Source organism: Mycteria americana, chromosome 9 (assembly GCF_035582795.1).
Source record: "Mycteria americana isolate JAX WOST 10 ecotype Jacksonville Zoo and Gardens chromosome 9, USCA_MyAme_1.0, whole genome shotgun sequence".
NCBI classification, from domain to species: Eukaryota; Metazoa; Chordata; class Aves; order Ciconiiformes; family Ciconiidae; genus Mycteria; species Mycteria americana.
In genome coordinates, this window is record NC_134373.1 from 31,088,125 (window position 1) to 31,110,628 (window position 22,504).

A 22,504-nucleotide genomic window follows, 5' to 3' on the forward strand; every position below is an offset into this window, starting at 1 on the left:
GGCTGGACCACCTGTGCTGCATGTTTATGCCCGAGTAACAGCTCCCAGCTTTCTGGGCATGCCTGTGGTCTGTGGCAAGCAGACAAGCAGGAGCAGGACTGGACCCATCTCAGCTCATGGCCTCTCCTACAGTCTTTTTTTTGGGTGGTCATATAACCCAGATAGGACTGTTCACCTGGTAGCAGGCTGGAGGTGGCTTCTGTTCAGCTGCCTACATCTGTTCCCATTACTCAGGCAGGAGTATTTTATCCCAGAAGGAGCTGTAGTGAAATAAATCGCCAGCAACATGTCCTGCGTGTGGTGCAGGAGGACCCGAAAAGAGGATGAGCCAAGCTGTGCCAAATCCCTCCCACCCGTGAGCAAAGGGGGGCAGCAGGGAAGCTCAGGGGTCTCTTTTGGTGGGCCCAGGCTCCAAGCTGGCCACAGCAAGTGGCATCCAAGAGCATCTCCCCACTCCGCCCCAGCATGCTGCAGTGGCTCCTTTCTGGCTCGCTCTGCCTGGGACAATAACGGGAACAAGTGGCAGGTTAGAAGGTTATATATGGCCATAGACATGTTCCCTCATGGCTGTCTTGCCTTGGTTTCCCTGGTCTCTAAAATGGAGATGACTGGGATCTCCTGGTGACAAGCACAAAGTAAAGAAGAGGCATTTTTATTTATCAGGGCAGGGGTGGGGAGACAGAATTTGCCCTGCTGGGGTGGTAATAAACAACCCAGCAACTTTAAATCCTCCAGCAAGACTGCACCTTCCACCAGGCTCTCTGTTCACTTAAAAAAAAACATTATCCAGCAAATTGCATATTCCGAAGGGGGAGTTCATTATCCACTCCAATGGCAGTGAGTGGCAGAGGCCATTACAATAAATGGCTTTTTGGTAAGATGGCTCTATAATTCACTCGGTATTTAACACTGGCCAGGGGGGCTCATCTCTTTACATCACATACGTTAAGCAATGCACCTTTGTGAACATCCCCCTGCACTAAAGAGCTGTTATAATGAGGGTGATTAGGAATGAACATAACGGCAGAGGCTGCTGTCTCAAAATAGTTTGGGTCAGTAGCTGCACGGCAGAGGGGACTGCGATGTGCACAGAGGACTCATGTATTTGCAAGGGAACAGCTGGCTTGCTGTAGTTCATCCAGAGACGCTGGGCCTTTTCCAGCACCAGAGCTTGGCAGCTGCTGGGGGGTAGTTTCCATCCCCTGGAGCGCTTGGTGACTGCCCCCCAGCCCCTCCATTCTGGTGGTTGTAGGGCACCTGTCTTGTTACAGGCATGGCCTAAAACTAATGGCAGAGCAGTGCAGAACAATATGTAACTCAACAGACACATGCAACTGCCCTGGCAAATACTTAATGGATCGTTCCACCAGTTAACTCTCCAAGAAAGGAACTGAGAGCCAATTCAGTGCCTTCCAAATCACAGCTCTGTTAAAAAAATTAACACAGAGCACAGCTCTTCCTCTTGGCAGCTGTCCAGTTATTAATTTCAACGTATCAGCTGCATCTGAATGGGCTTGGGCTTCTGCCCACTATTTCTATTTATTTGTTTTCCATTCATCTCCACTAAAATTAAGACTCAAAACCTTCTAAAGAGAATGGAAAACAAACATGCTGAACCAGTACTGCTGCCCGCATACAACTGGCAGAAATAACTGCACTTTCTCCTCCTCTGCAGTGAGGTAAGTTCTAACACTTAAGACTCTTTGGGCCTCTCGCCTAAAAAATACAGCACTAGCTGCAGCCATGAGCTCTTCTTGCTTTCTGGGCCCATCGGTAAGCAGCAGCCTTCAGCCCTTGACTGTAGGTTTTTTTTGTGTACCAGGTCACAGTGACTGCAGAGGCCCTGTGCTGGAGACCTTTCTGGATTAAACAGCATCTGCATGGTTTAAGAAGACAGAGCTGATGGTCCAGATGGTCACACTGAGGCTGCAATCCCATATAACAGTTTGGACTGCGCCCATGTTACAATGCACTGTGCTGGCTGTGGAAAGAACTGCATGCTTTTAAAGGAAAACACATACAATCCAAGAATATTAGCATTTTTTTCCTCCCCTTGCTTTTTCCCTTGTTGCTATCAAGAGGCTGGTGGAGGTTCCTCAGGACAAGCTTTGCCTGTGCCAACTGGAGTTAGCTGTTCTACCCTGCTGTAAGCGCCCAGCCGGCCTAGTGCTTGCTTGACTTCTTACTGATGTATTGGTTTGTTCTGAACCCATCTTTATCTCAAAGCACATCACCTGATAAAATGTTTTGCTATAAAAGCCCAGGCTTTTACAATGGCGTGATTCTTTACGCATCCGAGTGTGAATAAGAACTGAAAAGCCAAAGGTTATGAACTTACTTTTAAAGTGATACAGATTACAAAATATCCTCATTTACAACTACAGTATTTAAATCCTATTTGCAACAGCACAACCAATAGTATCTACTGTTGATGTACAGGAAGAGATTCTTAATAAGTAAAATGCACTAAAATAAGGCTTTGGTCTTTTTCAGTGCTTTGTCTTACAATTCAAGTGTTTTCCTTCCTTAAAAACACATGCGAGTGAATGCATAGTGCAAGGTATGAGTCTGGTTGAGTAAGAAATTCTTCTGCCTGTTACCTAAAAGGATTTCCTTCCACCAATAAATAGAGTTCCCAGTTCTGCATTTAGAGCATCATCAGGAATGACATCATCCTCCACAAACTCATCTCCAAGCCTCTTCCACCATGGCCAGCGAGTGTATTTCAGCATAGTATTGTGGGATTGTCTTGCCTTGGTAGCTACAGGGATTGATCGACTCACAAAGACATCAAGATCTTTTTCTGTCGTCTCTGCTAACCCTGGAGCATCTGCAAGAACAAGAAGAACAGTTTTTTGTATTTTGTTTTTTGTGCTGCAGTTTTACAAGTATTTCAAACAAAAAAGGAAGGAGCACTACCCTCCCACTTCCCACTGTAGGTCACTCCTTTCCCCATGCTGGCATTACAGTTTTATGGCTGCATGATAAACCTGATTGGAGAAGCAATCCAAATTACGGCTAATCTGAAAAAATAAATACATAATGGGGGAGGGAGAAGGGGGGAAAGCAGGACTACTTCATTCAGGTGCAGTGGTGGCATCCACCCAAATGACTTCTTGTGAAACTACGACCTAACAGAAAGAGGATCTCCTGGTCGCTGCTACTGGATCAGCGCTCCTGGCGCAGGGTGACATCAGTGGAGTGTTTCCACCTCTCTGGCACAGCAGCACTACGTATTCCCTGCCTGGGGGACCCAGCACAGTGTAAGAGTGTGTTGCCGATTTGCCTGGTCAGGGAGCGATGAGCTGCAGTGACACAGCACGTGACAGACTAAGTAATGGAATTCAGAAACTTGCTGAATTTTGTCCTGCTTGGGTGCTCTCTGGTGGCTGCAGTTTGCTATTCTTGCTCTTTCGCTCCAGGCTACTTGTCTGGAATTAAGATAGCACAATAGTGAATTCCGTTTCAAATAAAGCCAGGCCAGAGAAAATGAAAACATGACTCAGAATTCATAGCTCAAAGATTTCCCGCTTTATCTGGAAGAGGTGAGAGCACTTCAACCAGCAGCTTACTTACAACACAAGAAAACAGAACAAAGCAAAACAAATGTAGAAGAGGTTGTGTGAGATCCCCTTCTTAGACATTTTAATGCCTTTTACAGGGCCATTGCTTTTCTTGTGAACATATCAGAGACTTCTAGCAGAAGAATAATCTGCTCCTTGAACAGCAGGTGTATATACTTAACATATAGCAACACCTGGATAATCTCTAACAAAGCCTGAATCTCAAGATAAGGTGTATGGCAAAGGAAGAAAGATATTTCAGTTTTGAAATGAGGCTTTACCATGGTTCCCTCTATTTTTCTCTCTAAATTAGTTTAATCCAAACGGTAATCAAAACTATGACCAGAGCAGTCACGTACTCATTAGCAGCTCCACATCAGTGTTGACCTGAGCCAGTAATGTCTCTCTCCGCTGCACTGCTCTCTGATCCAGTCTGCTCCTCAACAGGAACTGTGCCAGCTTTTCCTGGGCCTGCATATGTAATTCTTTACTCATTTCTTCTGACATTTGGGAAGCCTGGAGGAAAATAACAGTTTATTACCATTAGGAGCTGGTTATTTTAAATCTTTTGGGGGCAAAATAATGTCCAAACAAGGAATGCAAATGCTGTTCTTAACTTAATAATTTTGCTTCCTCTGCAGCTCTCTCCAAAACTATCCATCATCAAGTATATAAACTTTCCAATTACAGTTTGCTCTGACCCTTTTTATTATTAATGGTTAAATTTAACCTTAAAATTAATGGTTAAAATCCCCAATATCCTAGTACCTTGCTCTCAAACAAGCAGGGTTAATATATGCATACCTCACATGGATTATCTTGATTAGAATTTATGAAGCTGAATATATTTCATCCCTACAGTATTTTATGTTGCATCATTAATGTGAATTATGAAATGACTAAGAAACAGACCGGATGCAATTTGATGTAGTCATCCACCTTCTGCTGCAAAGCTAGTCTCTGCTCATCAGTCAGTCCCTTGGGATCTTTCCAAGGAGAGAGAGGTCTCCTCCTTCTTCGTTTTTCCAAGAATTTACAAGCCTTTGTAAAGAACATATGAGAATATGACAATCACAGACAGGAAGTTTGTCTTCTCACTTTGTTTGTAACCAATCAGTGAGAGAAAAATGTTTTGGTACTGCATCTGTTAAAGCATAAATTCAGCTATGATGCTAAAAAGACAACATACAACGGTCAGCATGAATACTAAATAGTAAGTAAGAACACTCATAATAAATTAATGACTCATCTGTAGTGTTGTGAAATTCCAACCTTAGGTTTCAAAGTGGCAGCTGTTATATTTTAGCTACAAGACTGTATCAGGCTTTGTAACCTATGCAAGGTTTAACCCGTCTAAGCAACTTGTGGCTCTAGACTATCATGCTCTGAATAATTTTTTGATAAATTACGGCTACATCGACAGTAAGACAATAAACAGAGCTTTTTGAGGCATCACAATAATCCATTCAGTCCTATCTAATGTTAGAACAAAGTATATATGCTTACTGCTCTCTGAATGACGACAGCTGCTTTATATTCCTTCAGAGATTGTCTCTGTTGATGAAAATTTCTTCTTGCTCTATACCCTCGCCAGAATCTCTGGATAGTTAATGCCGATTTCCCCTCCAATTCCTCCATGTACTTATTTACCTGACCTACAAATGTAACAAAAATCCAGTTATAAGACTGTGGGTTGGGATCTCTTAACAATTTGCATTTTTAATCCTCAAACTAGATAGTACCAAAAAAAACTTGGGTGCTATCAGTTAAAAACCCCTCTTCATCCAAGGTCCGCTAGCTGTGGGCCATGTCTCAGAGACTTGTAGCTGCAATGGAGCTTTGTAACACAAGAAAACTGGGTCTCCCTTTCTCCTGCACCATTTTGAAGGCAGCAGATCTTGATCAGTAGTTACTGAGCCCTTGTAGAATTAGTATATTCTCTGTCAGATAATTGGGTCAGGAGAAAAGACAGTAAGACTACAGTGCAAACAGACATGCAAGATTAGGAAATATATTTGGGGAAACTGTTCTTCAGGAGACCCAGACAGTTTAATCTTCTGATATAGTTTAATATAAATCGTACTGGCATGGATTATTTCCAGTAAGGCCAGCTGTCGTTCATGGAAGAGTCTCATGGCCCTCTGTCTCTGAAGTTGCATTTGCAGTTTTAGAGCCTCATCTTCCTTCTGTTTTTTTAAATGCTGCAGCTCCTGTTCCCGTTTAGCTCTGCAATACACAAATACATTAACAAGTAGCTTAAGTTGTACATTTCTTAAAAGCATCTCTCTTTGTCTTTGTGTTAAATGGTCCAGCATCGAGGGAGGAAATCCACAAAATAATCTGTCATCCCCGCTGTTGGCTGCAGGACCACACCAAGCAACGAGAAATTACCTGCAAGCTAACAAATTACCATACTACCTATAGCCACAAAAAATACTGAGCCAGTCACTCAATCTGGTGTCAAATCAAAGGATATATTTTTACTTAGGATAAAGTTCTAAGGACCCTGAAGGGAATGATGCTCTGTGTGGGACATTCACAGCCAGCATGAACTAGAACAACAATTTTGATTCCATCATCTGGGGAAGAGGTAAAGCAACATTAGCCATCTGTTCCAGTATGCACCTTTTCTAGTGCATCCATCGGCATGCATGGCACCTGCTTTCCATAATACAATTATTTTTGTACCAACTGCAAGAGTAGATCAGAATGTTGACTGTTAAGACTCACTTCTTAAATTTGGAGGGATTTTTTTTCTCCAGGAAATACAGACTGACACATTTTCTCCATCAACTTTGTTAACAGAGCACTAGGAAACAATTTTCTTGCCAATTCTTCCTGATTGGTACTAGTTGTTGTAATTCAATGTTAGGATGTTGCCCCGCTGTGCTTGGCATTGGAAAAGCCCCAGCAGATGTTTCACAGATAAGACAACTGAAAACTCTGTAACTGGCCCTGGAGTGTTTAAGCTAATAATAGCCTGTGTATCAATTATATATACACTAACATATTAATATAGAGACTAATATATTAATACTAAATATACTGACGTATTGATACTAATAATTACTGAGACCACTTCGACACAGTCTCAGTGAAGCATGAGGAACTGTGAGCTAGGACTCCTCCTCCCTTCACTACCCCTTCTCGTCCCAATGGACCTGACCTCATTAGCAGCTTAACACTTGAGACTTTATGAGTTTACCCCACAATGAGGTAATGACGTGACTCCTTCTCTTCTCCTATTGCAGCAAAATCATTTGCCCGGTCAGGACCTGAGTTCTGCTCTCCTCTAGCACTTTTCCAAGGACAATGAAAGGAGCACCTTAAGCACTAGGAAAGAGAACAAACGGACAGAGCACAGGCATAAGGGGTGCCAGAAAGGGGAAAAAAGGCCGTAGACTAGAACTAGTGTCCAGCAATTTTGGTATTGCTGCATGTCACATACCTTTAGACTCACAGTGCTATTGAGTTATTTGTGTTTCCCATGGCTAGTATAAATTGAGTTGTAATTTTTCCACCAACCATGCTTTCTCCTCAGTCTCCGAAACTGGGTGGGGAAAGATGGGATGGAAACTTTCTCCTCAGTCTCCGTAACTGGGTGGGGAAAGATGGGATGGAAGCTATCTTGTAAGAGATGCTCTGCATTTAAAGATCTGGCCCTAACTGATAAAACAGCCTCCAACATGATCTGAGAGACCATAATCCTTTTATGACAGTAATGCAGACTTGAAGTGTGCCCACACATCTACCTACAGAGACAGACCATGATATATGTGATTACATCAAAATGGTCTCAAGGAAACTAGAGGTTTTCAGCCCACACATTTCTGCAAATTAGAGCTGTAAATCTTTGCATTTTTAATCCAGGCAGGCACATATTATACTTCTAAGCAGAATGATGTCACAGGATCAAACAGGACTTTTGATGACATTTTCTTGTTAAAGCTATTAATAATTTTGCCTAGAAATTTTTATCAGCTGCACTAGGTGGAAAACTACAAGAATGTTTCATGAACTTCTCAGATGCACATCTGTGAAACTACCAATAGTGCCTGTTAGGTATTTAAATGTTTCTTTGATACTGATTCTTTCCCATGGAGACTGCAAAACACATGTTCTTCTTCATTCTCTGTTCCTCCTAATGATAAGACATATTTGTTTGCACAAGACCACACTGTGACAGGGAAATGCCTCTGAACAGAAGCAAAATACACTCAGAGTAAGATCCAAGCTTCCTTCAGCAGTTTGTGGCACAGATCAGCCTCCCTCTGATCATCTCTTTATATATACATATATAATGGTTTGATTTTTGACACATGATTAATGTAAATTATTGCCACTTTAACAGTTCTACAATTAGCTATGTAACAGTAACTTCAAGGAGAGATTACAGGCTTTAATATTCACCAAGGAGACATTTGTGAAACCACAGAGTTTCAGAAGTTTATAACTTGCAGAGTTTAAGATCTTCCACTGCAGCTGCAGGTGAGCCAAGTTTGGAGTTTCAACCTCAGCAGTATTTAACCACACTTGTTCTAAAATAAATCTGTGAATATAACCAAACCCTGACTGTTAAAAATTCAAAAGTCCTCTTGAAAGTTTTTCTAAAGTCATGCTTACAGTTTTCCAAACACTATTTTTCAGCATAACACTAACTGCAGCTTTGACCTACACAGAAAAAACCCAACACTGAAGCTGTACAGTTACTATATTGTACTCAGGACATTAGGACTGACTAAGCCATGAAAACGCAACTGTAAGAATATTAATATATTTCCATTCCTCTCAATATTAAACAAACACATTCAAAAGTCCATTTCAATGACTCAAGAACTACTTAAGAGGCATGCACTAACGCTTACAATACTGAAAATATGACACAGGAAAGTCAAGTAGCTTGTTGATTGCTGATAGCCTTGCCACCCTTTCCCTTCTGCTTTACCATGTTATGTCTTAGACCATCATCCAAGTTTTCTGGGCTATGATTTTGGCTTGCACGGTTACGAGGTGCCCGATGAGGGCAGGAATATTGGCTCAAAGGCTATGGTGGAATAAAAAGGAGTGACAAGGATGTCATTCTTGGTGTATCAGCCAAGTTGGCCCTCACAGACACACTGCTTCCCCCTGCAAATTTTCCAGAATTTAAAGATTACACCCTAGATAGTCCAGTATCTTCTTAATGCCAGTGTAGATGACAAATCGTAACTGTCTGCTTGCTAACACCTTGATCATAATGCAATGTGATTTGACTAATTGATGTCTAAGATCTAGTTTTGACACGGTAGCGCTCAAGATGTGCAAAAAAAGGTTGAAAAAACCTGCTGTGGAGTCTGAACTTGATTTAGATCCCTTAACCTATGTTAAACTCACACTAAATTTCTCAAAAGAGTTAGCCTAACATGTGCTAACATTACTGCTGAAATCCTACTTCAAGAAAGACAAGCATTATTTATGTAGCTTCATTCTTCTGTGGTGCTCCAAGTCAGAGGATACTATTTCTAGGTCATTGAAGTGACTCCACTTCTGAGAGTCAAAGATTTCAAATATTAATGAAGAACAAGGTCTTGCAAGCACTATACTGAGTAAGCACTATGGTCCTTGGTTTCTGTAGCACTCTGGCATGGCAGAGTGGAAACTCCAGGACAGCTCCACATGCAATTTATGGTGGAATTTTGTGTCAAGCTAACTGTGAACCAATTAACTGTTCTACCACCAGTACATCATCTTCTAGTGCTATTTAGTGCAATCCCATGCTACAGTGGGCCACAGTTTTAGTTTTCCATATGCCATACATTTTTTCACTGAAAACATATAAAAGCATCATAGAAGTAAGTTTTTTCATGGAGAAGTTTGGCAGCTGGGAACGGGACAGTTGGAGCTTTTGGCACCAGAAGTGGCAGTTTGGTACTGTTGGAAAAGCACATTGTTTGGACATTACTGCTAAAAGAATCTGTAGTGAAACAGCTCATATTGGCATTACATTACCTTTATGTTTCAGAAGTAACAGCTGACTGGAAAAAGGCATCTTCAAGATCAAGGAACTCTTGGTCAGCCCAAACTTATGCCCTGGGACATGAGAACAAATCCTCAGGGAAGCTATTTCCAGGAAGGACAGGAAGCGAATGGGAATAGCCAGCATAGATTTATCACAGGCAGATCACATTTGACCAGCCTGATTGCCTTCTGTGATGAGATGACTGGCTCTGTGCACAAGGGGAGAGCAGTGGATGTCATTTTCCTTGACTTGATAAAGTCTGTCATCACAGTCTCCCATGCAGGGCAGGGCTGACATTCAGAGGAACCTCCACAAACACAGAAAATGGGTCAACAGAAACCACGTGAAGTTCAAATGGGAAGGTCTACACCTGGTACAAAATAACCTCATGAAACCAGGACAGGTTGGGCACTGACTACCTGGTCAGCAGCTCCAATGAAAAGAACCTGGGGTTCCTGGTGGGTGACAAGTTGAACACGAGCCAGTAGCATGCCCTTGCAGTAACAAAGGCTAGTTGCATTGTGAGCTGCACTAGCAAAAGCAGAGGCAGCAGGTCAAGGAAGATTATTATTTCACTTTACTCAGCACTCTTGAGGACACACCTGGAATATTGGCCACACTCTACTGGGCCCCCCAGTAGAAGACAGATACTGACAAACTGAAGGGATAGAGACTGTTCAGACAGGGACAATTAGGGCTATGGAGTGTATGATATAGAAAGACAGGTGAAGAAATGGGTTTGTTTAGGCTAAAGGAAGGGATATCTAATTTCTGTCTTCCACTACCTAAAAGAAGGCAAGACAGAGCCAGACTCTTAGAGATGCAGAGAAAAAGGACAAGAGGCAGTGGTAAAGAGCTGCAACAAGGAAATTCCCACTGGCTGCAATGGAATAATTCTTCACAAGGCAAGTCATGCAGCACCAGGGCAGGGACCAAGTGAGATGGTGGAATCTCCATCCTTGGAGACCTCCAGAACTGGACACAGCTGTGAGCAGCCAGATCCCATTTTGAGGCTGGCCCTACTTCAAGTAGGAGATTGGATTAGATGACCTAAATTTTTCCTGTGACTCTGTGACCTGAGAAAAACCAAACCAAACCAAACCTTACTAGATTCTTCTCTTTAGTGCTTTTTACAAAACATACTGTTTACCTGAAGCTTCTCTGTAACGTGGTCACTGCTTGGGGCAGTTTTTTCAGCCTTTTCCTTGTCTGAAATCCCCTCCACATAGCCTGGATTATGCAAGCTGCTTGATGCCGCCTCTGAAATTAATAAAGCAGTTGGTAGAATATTTTCCCTGCATATAAAACCACTTTATTACTGCTTGCATATTTGAAACAATCTCAACATTTGGCCAAAACACATCAGTTTTCAGATACATCAAAATTCAGTAACAGCTTGGGGAATTTAAGGTCCTATAAAATGGTTATTATCATGACACCTGTACTTGCTCCAAAGGCAGCTAATCTGATCATCTGGATCGATGGTCTCTGTGGTAAAAAAAAGAATCTACAGCACAAATATATTAGCTGCATTAATCAATGTTAGAAATTTGGATTTAAAACACCTAAAGCACTTGATATTTCAAATGGTGATTCAATCAAAATACCTACACTAGAGAGGACAGAAAGACAAGTTTGGAGAATTAGCAGCAGGAAAAATGTTACATTTGCAGTATGATCAGAAGTAACTGAAATGCAACAAACATGAAAAAAAAATCAGTTCTATTCTTAAATGAAATTTAAAAAAACCAAAACAAAACAAAAACAAACCAACACAAAACACCCTGCTCTGTTGAAGATGAAAGCAGGTCTCTACAAACATAACTCTGATTTCCTTTAAAGTATTGTCTCAAGAAACCTTGCATGTAAAATTTTGGTAAGAAGTCAATAAAACACACATTGTCTCTTTTATTGGGAACACAGCCCAGAAGGTGTTCTTACTGAACGTTTTCTCTATATGACTTAATTCTATGAGAATGCTGCCTAGAATTCAGAGACTAAATTTGTAATATTGATGTGAGAAAAGCAGATACAGTTATTTTTGTTTTGTAGTTAGCAAAACTAATTGTTTTTTTTCCCCTATGGTTGTACAGAAATCTACAGTGAATCTGCAACAGAAAGTCAATCTCTTGAGTCACAGTCCCGTACCTTAATCACTGTACAATTCTTAATGTCTTCAAAAATGATGGAGGAAAAAAATATTAATAAATAGGAAATTTAAAAATCCTTTAATATAGTGAAAAAATAACACAGGCTTTGAAAAGAGTCACCGAAGTGATAGAGTAAATCAATTCCAAACATATATAAACTGCATGTTACTAGGATTTCACATACGAAAGTCTCATTAAACTTCAGCACCTGCATTTCTCCTTTTCCATTGGATTGTTCCAAGTACAGCAGGTCCAAGAGTTGATTGAGATCCCTGTCAAATCCTTTGCCAGTCCACTGTTTACTTAAAAGCCCTTTTAATCCTAAAAGAGAGAGCAGAAGCATGTGATACTGCTAAGGTGAACTTTTCTTTTCAGGATTTCAAACTAACAATTTTCAAGTCAAAAAATCAAATCTGATTCTATGTGCAAAGGAACACTAGAGCTGAACACCATCAGCCATCTTTGAATTTCAACGTAGAATATTATCAATTAATATCTAGTGCTCCAGCCATCACAGAGAAGTATTATACAGTGATTGTAATTTTGTACGTCCAAGTCACTATCTATTGCGACTACATAACTGGCAGTTAAATGTACTTTCATTGTCTTATCAGTAAGTCATTGTAAGGTACTAAAAGGATGTAAGGCACCATGCAAGTGCTAGGTTTTATTAGCACTGCTTTCATATTTTTCATAATAAAATTTATTTATTTATAGCTGGAATTCTTTGATGTCTTACCTGTATAGCATAGTCTAACTGTGAGCACATGTGCATCCAATCCCCGAGACAAAATAGCTTTTTAGGCTCGCAGTAGCTAAAAAGCACACTTGTGCTCCCCCCACAACACACCCACACTCCCTGTGCTGCGCACAGGACACAAGTATACAGTAACACATACTTTTTAGCTTTGTATCGGACAAATCCCAGAGCTTGAGAGTTCTGCAGGGAGTTGGAGGGAAAAGGAAGGAGGCTAGGAAGTAGACGTGTTTGGATAGCCTCCTGAAGAACTGCAGATTCAAGTAACTTTTTCATCTTCAAATCATTGTCCATAAGCATACGTTGGGCAACTCCAACACTCATATATACTTACAGGATCTGGATATGGAGCACAAAGTCCTTCGTGCAAACAGAAATGGCACCTCTGTTCTATCACACATGCACCATTTTGGAAAGACGATGACAGTTAAACACTTCCGGAGAGAGACAGGTGAGACTCCAAATGGAGTCAGTGGGTGCTCTAAGGCTGCCTGAGCTCTGCAAAAGCACATAGCCTGGCTACACAAGGCAGTTCCCTCACAGAAGTCCTGTGGGTCTGACGCAACCATTTGCCAGTTTCTGTACAGACTACACAGCCATATACACCTTTCGGCTACTGACAGGGAGTACCTCAAGTGTGCCTCTCAGATGTGTCAACCCATGCAGACAAAAAGACCAGGCCCTCCTGGAAACCTGATATAAAGACTGTGCTAGTCCTGGAGATGTGAGGTTCAGGTGATGTCCTCACCTCCGGCAGGCTGCCTTTACTGACAGAAAGCTTACAATGAAGTACCTCGTACTGGCAACAGCTCTGAGCCACTGTGAAGCCAAGTTACTTCAATGAGATGGCCAGATGGTGGAAATGCTGTAATGCTTTCTTTATTGCTGCTGTTCCTCAAACTATCTAAAGGATTCCAAAGCCTGAGTGAAAACTCACATACGGACTCAAACTTAAAAGAAAAATAGAGGAAAAAAGTGATTTTTTTTTTCTTAGTGGAAACAGGAAGCGTGTACAGAAGAGAGATGAAGTCTCTGACTGTGGCATATTGTGATTCTAGAGCAAAATAAAGCATAATCCTTTGATGGAAACTTGCACCTCTTCAGACAAGCCAGCATTCTACAGCTGGGATGATCAGACCATCACAGCAGCTTCAGAAGAATCTGCAATGTGATACCAGCCTTAGGCACGTTATACTTCATTTCATACCAAAAGGAAGCCCTCCTCTCTCAACTCTGTAGGCAAAAGGGTGGCAAAGCTGCCCATCTAGTCCAGAAATTTATCTGGCTCGTAGTGCCTAGTAAGTAGTCAGCACAAGCGTAAAAAAAGGGAATTGGACCTTTTTGTCTAGCATACCCACTTCTTACTGTCCCTGTCCCCAAAGGACTGAGGCTGCTCACAAGTAGTTTTGACCATCAATAACATCCAGAATATAAAAGACCTGACAAACATCAAAGCCTCTTTCTTAGTCTCCATGGGCATGACAGAGGACAAAGGAGTTTCCTGGAGCTCCCTGCTAGGCTAGAGTCAGAAACATTAAATGGGACACCTCATTAAATAATTAATAACATATAGCAAATTATATGTATACTCAGCCTCCTCATCTAAAGGCATCATGACAAAATGATAAACTCATTTCACGAATTCTTGGAAAGAGTTCATTCCAATCACTTGGATATCAAAAGACAGTCAGCTCCTCAGTAACAGAACAGCACCTATCAGATGAGCAGACCTGTAACAGCCAGGGTCAGAAGTTGGCTTTAAGTAAAACTTCATGCTTCTGGATTAGTGAGCCTTAGCACACTGGCAGATGTCTGACACACGGCTCTTACTGTGGCAGTACAGGCACCCTGCTACTAGGATCTCTCAATATCCAACCCACACAAGAAAAAAGATGCAGAACATCACATAGAAAGAAGTAAAGCCCATCAGGTTGGAAGCGACAAACAGCAGCTTTAAGAGACAAGTTGCCACATGCAGAGTCCTCAATACACAGAAGAAAATAAATCTAAGAAACAGAAAGAGGCGCAGCACCTTAAACTACAAGGAAAATGAACAGAAGAGAAGGAAAAAAAACCCAACACAGCACTGCAGTTTCCATCTGTATTGGACAGTTATTGAACCGAGATGGGAAACCTCCATCTTTGTATTTTTACAGTGAATGTAAGAGGAGGCCAAGTGATTGGTCCCATGCATGTTTACAAACCTTTGTAGCGAGCTGTGAGTAACTTCACAAGCTGCTTGCAAAATTTTGCCACCAACAATAGCAGTTTTGTAACAGCATTTCCTATGACAGGATTGGTGGTAGATGAAAGCTTATAAACAAGTTCATCCAAAACAGAGTGAAGGGTCTCTTCATCAACCTGAAGCAAGACAGAACTTTAAAAAGAAAAAGAAACAAAAAAAAGGTGGGGGGAGAGGGGGAGAACAGAATTGGAGTTTTAATTACAAACTATGAGCTTTTTAACAGTGACTTATTTTTAGATATGTCAAGCATTCAGCAAGCCAGCTAGCTGGACCAGCAATCTGATCCAGGCAGTACTACTGTTTCAATCAACTGATACCCATTCCCTCAATTTAACAGCAAGATAAAGAAAATAACTATTTTTTCTATTTCTACAACAAAGACCAGGAAAAAACCAAACAAAACACAACAATTCTTGTATATGAAAAAGTTCTATTTTACCAAGCAGTAATGAACTGAGTTTTAAATTTAAAATTCAGAAAAATCAATGATATAAAAACAACTAACCTATTGACCCTCAAAATATTGTGTAAAAGAGACATCATTATAATTGCAGTTTCAACATCATCTGTTATTAACAACTGCAGGAAGTGATCATTTTGCAGTACTGCAAAAGAACAAAAACAAGCAAAAAAGAAATCACAAAATCAGAACCAGTCTTGAAAATACTATAAAACAAATAAACTTCATTATGGAACATAAGCCATAGCAAGTAAAACCAGATACTGTTTCTGGAACAAACTCCCTCTTTTATAATTTTTACATTGAAACTTACTGGAATAAGTAAATTACTTCAACATCCAAAAAAACATGTTAAGGCCTGTTTTTCTGCCTTTGGATATCCCTCAGGCGCTAGCGTTGCAATGGAACAAAAACTTTAAAAGCTTCTGTGTTACACTAGTAACAGTTTCTTATTACAACAGTGGAATTATGACTAGGGCAACAATACCCGGAAAAGATAAGGACTTCAACCTCGACAGTTTGTTACACCAGGTTTATTTAATGCAAGTCCACTGATGTCATTAAAGCACCATCTTTTTTTATTCCAGTGTATCACTGTCTACATATTTAGTAATTTTTCTGGCCGTCTGTGTTTTTAGTTACACATCTTATGATCCTTAGGTTTTTGTTCTGTATTAGAAACAAAACCAAATTCTGCTTTTTAAAATCAGTGTCATTAACATTGGTTTAATTGAAAGCTTATTGTGGTCAGAAGTGTATAGTGAAGTTTGTTAGGTATTTGCAAAATTTCCTGGCGTGGCAACAACTTCAGAAATCTGTTTTCAAGTCTATCCACTTTTCAGGGCCAGCAATGTACTCTGGTCAAATTTCTGCATATGTTAATCACACACAGGTGTGTGATCAACTGTATCTTATCAGAAAAAAATCTGATTTTTTTCAGGCATAGAATTACAAAGGGAAACTACAGGAAAACACTTTTAATGTTTGCCTCTGAAAGACTAGAAGGGGAACTCTCTAGTATTTCCCTTTAGTGGATCTTTTCTGTTTTAGATATTGCTGTTTCTGTTGAGTGGACTACTTTAAGAGACTACTTTAAGAGATTGATTTAACATCTACTCCAATTTAGAAAACTAGGTGGAGATTAGCTTAAGAGTGATTCTTGATACCTGTAGTTGCCATAAATAAATTTTCAGGTGTTTTATGGGTTTACTTTTCCCTTACCGCATGCTGCTAGTCGAATATGCCCACCGAACAGCCAGCAGATGGCATCAGTTACTGTTTGGAACCAGTGTAAAAAATCTTGTTTTTCTTCATCCTAAACAAAAGAGAAGTAGGTAAAAGCATGTGTACGTATCTTCACTGAGGACTTCAGCTTGATGTAGGGGGAAGGTTTGTACACTTCAGGGATTTGGAGACCAAAACTCCATCAAATTCCCAAATGAGGTTGGTGAAACTGTAGGGGCCAGTCAAAAAAAATAACTTGCGAGTCCTTCAAGGCCAGAGATCAATCAAGAAAATCTAAACATACTAAAAAAAGCATCCATTCCTGAAAACATCATAACAGGGAGAGAGAAGTCTTATTTACTCCTTAAAAAATATTTGATAGCATAGGAGGGCTAAGAAGACAAATAATAGCTCAGTATCAATGCATCACAGATTTAATCCACAAAGTGTGAAATATATTATTTAAGATTAAAGCACAGGAAAAAAGGGTACAAAGTGGCCAAGGGTACAAAGTGGCCAGTTAAAATGGAAAAGGTTCCTAAAAACTGGCATGGTGAGGCTTCAGAAGCACATCCTAGTTGGAGCTCTGGGAGCAAACAGCAAAACACTATTAAGCTGAAGTTTGATCAGTTTCCCAAACAGACTGTGTTATGTGCTTGCCTGTGATAACACTGGACTGGAAAAAACGACCAGGAAGAATCCAGGTTTTAATATGTCAACACACATACACATGGACAGTCTAGGGTCTGTATTTCAGGTGTGAGCCACAGGCCACTGGAAATCTAAAATCTTGGTGTGTGGACAGCAAAGGGGCTTTTGATAGTACTACATTGCTGACAAATGTTGTTATAAAGCACTTGGCTTGATATCTCCCACATTAATTGAGCCTCCACAAATGAAACTCTGGGAAGTCTTATTCCTAGATCCGTGCTGTAAGTCCCAGCCGTCAGTCATGGTTTAACTTTGTATTTGGTTCTTACTGACAACAAGAGATACAAAATCACAGCAATAAATTAAGCTGTAAGATTATCTGTTCTGTGTTTTGGCAATACGTCAGTTTCTGAAAGCTATTTCAGTGCTTCCCGTGACTTCAAAGACTTGTGCAAAAAGCAAATGAGGGCAGAATAAACTACTAATCTCCACTGGTAGAGTGGGATTTCCAAAGTTCCACTGAGCAAGCACCAAGTCTGGGTGCCCAGTCACCTCTGAGACCACAAGGTTTAAAAGCCAAAGCACTAATTATAACGTAGACTGCATTTGCATTCAAAAGAAATCTTTGCCCACAAGCATGACTCAAGTAGCATGTAGGCTGAGACATAATAAGAAAGTGTGGGGGAAATTACATGTTGCGGATAAGACTCAAGTCTCCTGGGATGTCATTCAGGAAGCTTCCTTCTCAAGCACTTAATGCACTTCTAAAGTAGTGAACTAACAGAAAATTCCCTACTGATACTTTCTGAGAATTGATTGTGTTTGTGGTGCCCAGCACAATACTCTGTAGGAAAACTTTGACTAAGTGCAAGAAGCCAGTGAGACAAGAAACAAGATACTAAGGGGAAACAGGGATATTACAAGAAACTATCAGAATCCATGAGGTTGGTTATTTAAATTATTCGTGGGTTTCATTTGTTTTTTTTTTCCTTCTGATTCTGGAACTCAGCATGCTTCAAAAGCATGAGGGAACCTAGCTGGGAAAAACCCTTCCTCTCTTCAAAGAGGGAGAGAAATGTGAGAAAGTGTTCAAATCTACAAATTCTACAAAGTCTGCCTTTGGGGTTCCCAACACGCAGGTTCAGAAGCCTGCCGATTTTGCTGCAGAAATCGTATGGCAAAACGAACTTCAACAAATCTGATTTAAAGTCTTAAGACTTCCTAAATCTTTTTTGTAAAGCTGAATAAAGCAGTGGGAACAGAGCCGTTACAAAGACTGAACTAATTATATGCAAAGTTAAAAAGACACTACCGTGACTGGGATGCTGCCTTTTGTAAGGCATTTTTTTCTATCATACTGCTCTAATTCTTCTGTCCTACTTATAGTAGCATTCCTTCCCCCTGCCTTTAAAACTTGCAAAGAGTAGTAGCCAAACTCTCTAAAGAAACCTACGGTAACAAACTAGCTTTGCACATGTAATGGACTGAATGCTCTACAATGACAGATTTCAGTTTCAAAGCTCCAAGGCATAAGAAAAACTACTGTAATTTCTGGAAAATAAATTTTCATAATACAGTGTCCCTAGAATAATATCCTACTTATACAATATGCAACCTTGAAAAGTTTACAGAGGTTCTCTGCTCTTTTAACTATGAAATTTAAATACCTTGACTGCTCGGATAAATCGTGCTTGCAAGCGTCTTCCCAAAAACAGCAGGTTGTCTATAGCTGAAGGAAGAAATTTCTTGTAAAATTCCTCAGGATCTTCTTTCACCTCTAGTCCTACACAACAATGACTGAAGGGGGGGGTGGGAGAAAAAAAAAAAAAAAATCAACCTGAATAGTCGAGGCCCTGTTTGAACAGCTTTGAATGGATGTCACGTCATCAGAGAAGAAATGCTTCACTGGCATGGGACAATTCAACACTGAACAACAGTTAACTGCTGTGACTGGCTCCAAGGTAGCTGCCTCAAAAGGAAGAAGAATCACTGGCAGGCTGGAGACAGCAAGTATATTACTACTTATTGTAGCATGTCTCAGTTTAAAACATCCAAGGCACTTACTCCTTTAGCTTCATAGGATCTATTCAGGCTTGTTCCACATGCTAGGGAAGGGCTCTCGTGGTCATAAAGAAAAAAAAAGGTAAAATAGGAAAGTAGACAAAAACCTGATAAAGGAAACCTGATGAAGGGGGTGCAGATCAGGCAACGAAAATATGTATAAGAAAATAATACTTACCACAAAATCTTCAGCGAGTCTGTCTACAACTTTCCTCTAACTGAGGAATACATGTGGGCTAGAAATCAGTTCTTCAGATCTCTGTTTTCTTACTTTACTCACCGCAAACATGTCAGTCATTTCTGGAAGACTTCTTAGAAGAAACTGCATGATTTACAACTGGGAAGTTTTTTAATTCTGTACTCCACACTGATACTAGTGCAACAAGAGTCTTCCTAAATTTTTATGGATTTTGCTTTCTGATGTCTTATCTAGGCTTTGTTAGCTTTGTAATGTAAAGCTTTGCTTACCAAAGCCCTTGGAAAGCAAATTCTAGGCATGAAGCTGAGATTCATCTGGTTACAAAAGGACATTTTTATAGCCAAAATAAATTTCAGTATTCTCTGCAAACTGAAATAGCTTATAGGGGATGATTTAAGTATCACACAACTCTGGTGATAAATCTTGCATCTCTTAGTGAAATTCCTGGCATTAAAAATTCATACTGCACCTATGGCATAAATAAGAGATGGTAGCCTAATTGCTTCATGCCTTAGAATTTTACTCCCTAGTTAAGCCAAAATCAAGTACAATTTGGGGAAAATTTAAAACTTATTATTTTTCCTGACATTGAAAATTGAGATTGGATCACTGGGGATTTGAGTTTAAAGTTGTCTTATTTACTAGTTATGAATTAAACTTAATTATGCCATTCTTACAATATCACTACATCAAGCTATCTAGTCTGTATGAACTGTGTCCTCTATTATGTTTAAAATGTAAATAGATATTTAAAATAGGTATATTAAAGAGATATTTAAATAGAGTCAAGCCAAGCTGTGAGTCAATGAGGCTGAAGATTTTTGCAAGATGAAATCTAAGTAAACAAACTTTTAAAAATAACTGCAATTCACAATTAGCAATTTCTGGGTAAGAACAGTGACACTGATGAGTACTGTTCACAAAAAAAGGTAAAGCCAACACAAAAACTGTTCCCACCAAACAGTTTACCCAGCTCAATGAAACACAATGCGAATGAATTAAACAGGACCAATTAGGCTATGCCTGACCCCTCTGCTCTTGACTGCTCCCTGCACTTTAACCCTGGCCTTTCCTGAACAACAAGCCTTGCTCTGGATGGGAGCCAATGTGTTACAGCTTGAAAAGAAAAAGAGCAAGATGAAAGGCCAGAAAGAAAACAAGAAGAAAACTTCTTAGTGATTTTTTTTTTTTTACCTTAGTATCTCTGCTAGCTGGGCAGCAGCAGCCCAGCCTCCACGCAGTTGAGAGTGGTCTTGTCGAAGGACCAGCATGCAGTACTGGGTAAGACCATAATCGTATATATCTTGCTTAATTTTTTTGGATTCTTCACATCCCAAGGAAGCACTATTTAAAATTCCTGTGGGAAGAAAGCAGGAGAGAGGCAAAGAGGAGCATAAGACTCTGATGTGCAAGATTTTTTTTTCTTTTTACAAAACATAAGAGGAATATGTATACACAGAGCCAGGATTAAGGTAATTCTAAGAGTGCCAACAGCAGCATAAAATATTTTGTCAGCATTTTTCACTCCTACAGCTAAAATCCATTTGTTAGTTTATATGACAATTGGGAAGGATAACTAAACTTAGGTTTCCACTTTCTCATTACACATTTAGTAGTAAAACATACATTACCTGGGATATAGCCCATTTGTATGAATTTCCTAGGCCAGATAAAACCACAACCACTGTGAAACATACAGCTTCCTTTTAATTACACCCCAATTTAGAACAGGACCTAACTTGTTTCTGCTGTTTCTATGAGCGGTGGCTATGTGGCAAAAGGAAAGACAGGGGGAGTCACACAGGAGCTCACGATTGCGTTTCTATGTTAAGACTTAAAAACTCAATACTGGCGATCACTCCGGCTCTCTACCCAAAAGCACTGTGAGAAATGATTTGACCCAGTGTAAGATCCTTGCCCACATCAGCAGGGGTCTTACAAACACGGTGACAGCTAAGAAGGAGAAAAGACTTCCTCTCCATTTGCTCCCCAGCTCCTCCTCCTTATTGTTGACAAGCCAAATGCCACTCAATACCACTCTCAGGAAAAGCCGTATGATCAACCTCACAGAGTTTCCAGCCCTGCCAGAAAAATTCAGGAAAACCTTCTGTATTTAAGGAGACAGAAGAAAGAAGGACTGTCCATACTTCACTACCTCATCCTTTTAGTTTAGAAACGGCATTAATTACCCTTTAACTTCAGAAGTAGCAGGGGGATGTCCTGTTCTCTGCTCTCAGTGACCTGAGCAGCTAAGGCCAGTACCCGGGGGTCCGCAGCTGCCAGCCCCGCGCTGGGTGCGTTGGCCATAGGAGACAGAGGCCCGCAATACCATCGATTCAAGCCTCTTTCCCTTCTTAATTGTTTCGGTGCAGGCGTGGGGTCCTTAAGCCACTACTTCCATCAAACCTCCAGCTCCTGCACCAGCAGCTGGAAGCTGACGCTCCGCTCTGCGCCTCGGGCTGCGGGTCTCCCCCTGAGGAAGGAAACAAACATGGAGGAAGCCCCATCCACGCTCCCTCACGTCGCCCCTCGAGGCCGCGGGCAGCGGGACTGGCTCTGCCAGCAGCGCAGGGCTCCAGCAGGCCAGCCCGAGAGAGGCCCCACGGGGCGGGCAGCGTGAGAGGCCTCCCCGAGGGCCGCCAGCATCACCTCAGCCGCGGGCGAGGGGGGGGGGAAGCGGCCGCGGAAGGGCGCTGCCCGCCAGCAGGGCGGCGAGGGACAGGTGCCCTCTCCCACCAGAATCACCTCAGTGCTCCCACAGCCTCCGCTAGTGGCGGTCCCGATGCCACGGGAGCCCCCGGGACCGGGAACCCCACGAGCGGGGCCGTCAGGGACGCTCTGAGGGAAGCCCCTTCCCCACACACTCCCCCGACCGCTCTCACAGCCGCGCGGGGGCTCCCCCACTTCGGGGCGGGGGGCGGTGGGGGGGTGGGAGGTGAAGACCAAACCCGCCGGCTCTAACCCGACCGCTCCCCCACACCCCCCTCCCCTCCCAGCTGTGTGGTCGCGGCCGCTCTCCACCAACCAGAGCTCTCCCCTGAAGGAGGAGGGTGTCATTTGCATATCCGCGTGCGGGCTGGAGCCGCCGACAGTTCCACTCGTGGAAATCTACAGAGGGCCGCCTCGCCGCCCAATCCAAGCCCACGCTGCCCGTGACGCGCCGCTTGAAGGGGAGGGGCTCCGCCGGCAGCAACCT

At 41.5% G+C, this 22,504-nt stretch overlaps 1 protein-coding gene across 3 annotated transcripts; it reads right to left on the reverse strand.

Annotated features, from left to right (window-relative positions):
* Positions 1-1,526: 1,526 nt before the first annotated feature.
* On the reverse strand, positions 1,527-22,468 carry IQCB1 (IQ motif containing B1). 3 transcript variants are annotated; one of them, XM_075511998.1, is made up of 14 exons: positions 22,334-22,468; positions 21,498-21,781; positions 20,503-20,665; positions 18,716-18,845; positions 16,395-16,488; positions 15,219-15,318; positions 14,673-14,845; positions 11,920-12,032; positions 10,712-10,821; positions 5,647-5,789; positions 5,070-5,218; positions 4,476-4,604; positions 3,923-4,079; positions 1,527-2,830 (listed from the first exon to the last, which is right to left on the reverse strand). In XM_075511998.1, the coding sequence occupies exons 2-14, from the start codon at positions 21,613-21,615 to the stop codon at positions 2,601-2,603; spliced, it is 1,809 nt and encodes a 602-aa protein (XP_075368113.1). In that variant the 5' UTR covers positions 21,616-21,781; positions 22,334-22,468; the 3' UTR covers positions 1,527-2,600. The 3 variants fall into 3 exon arrangements, with proteins under 3 accessions (XP_075368113.1, XP_075368112.1, XP_075368114.1); XM_075511997.1 differs by lacking the exon at positions 22,334-22,468 and adding an exon at positions 22,054-22,259; XM_075511999.1 differs by lacking the exon at positions 22,334-22,468 and adding an exon at positions 22,191-22,214.
* Between the last annotated feature and the right edge of the window lie 36 nt (positions 22,469-22,504).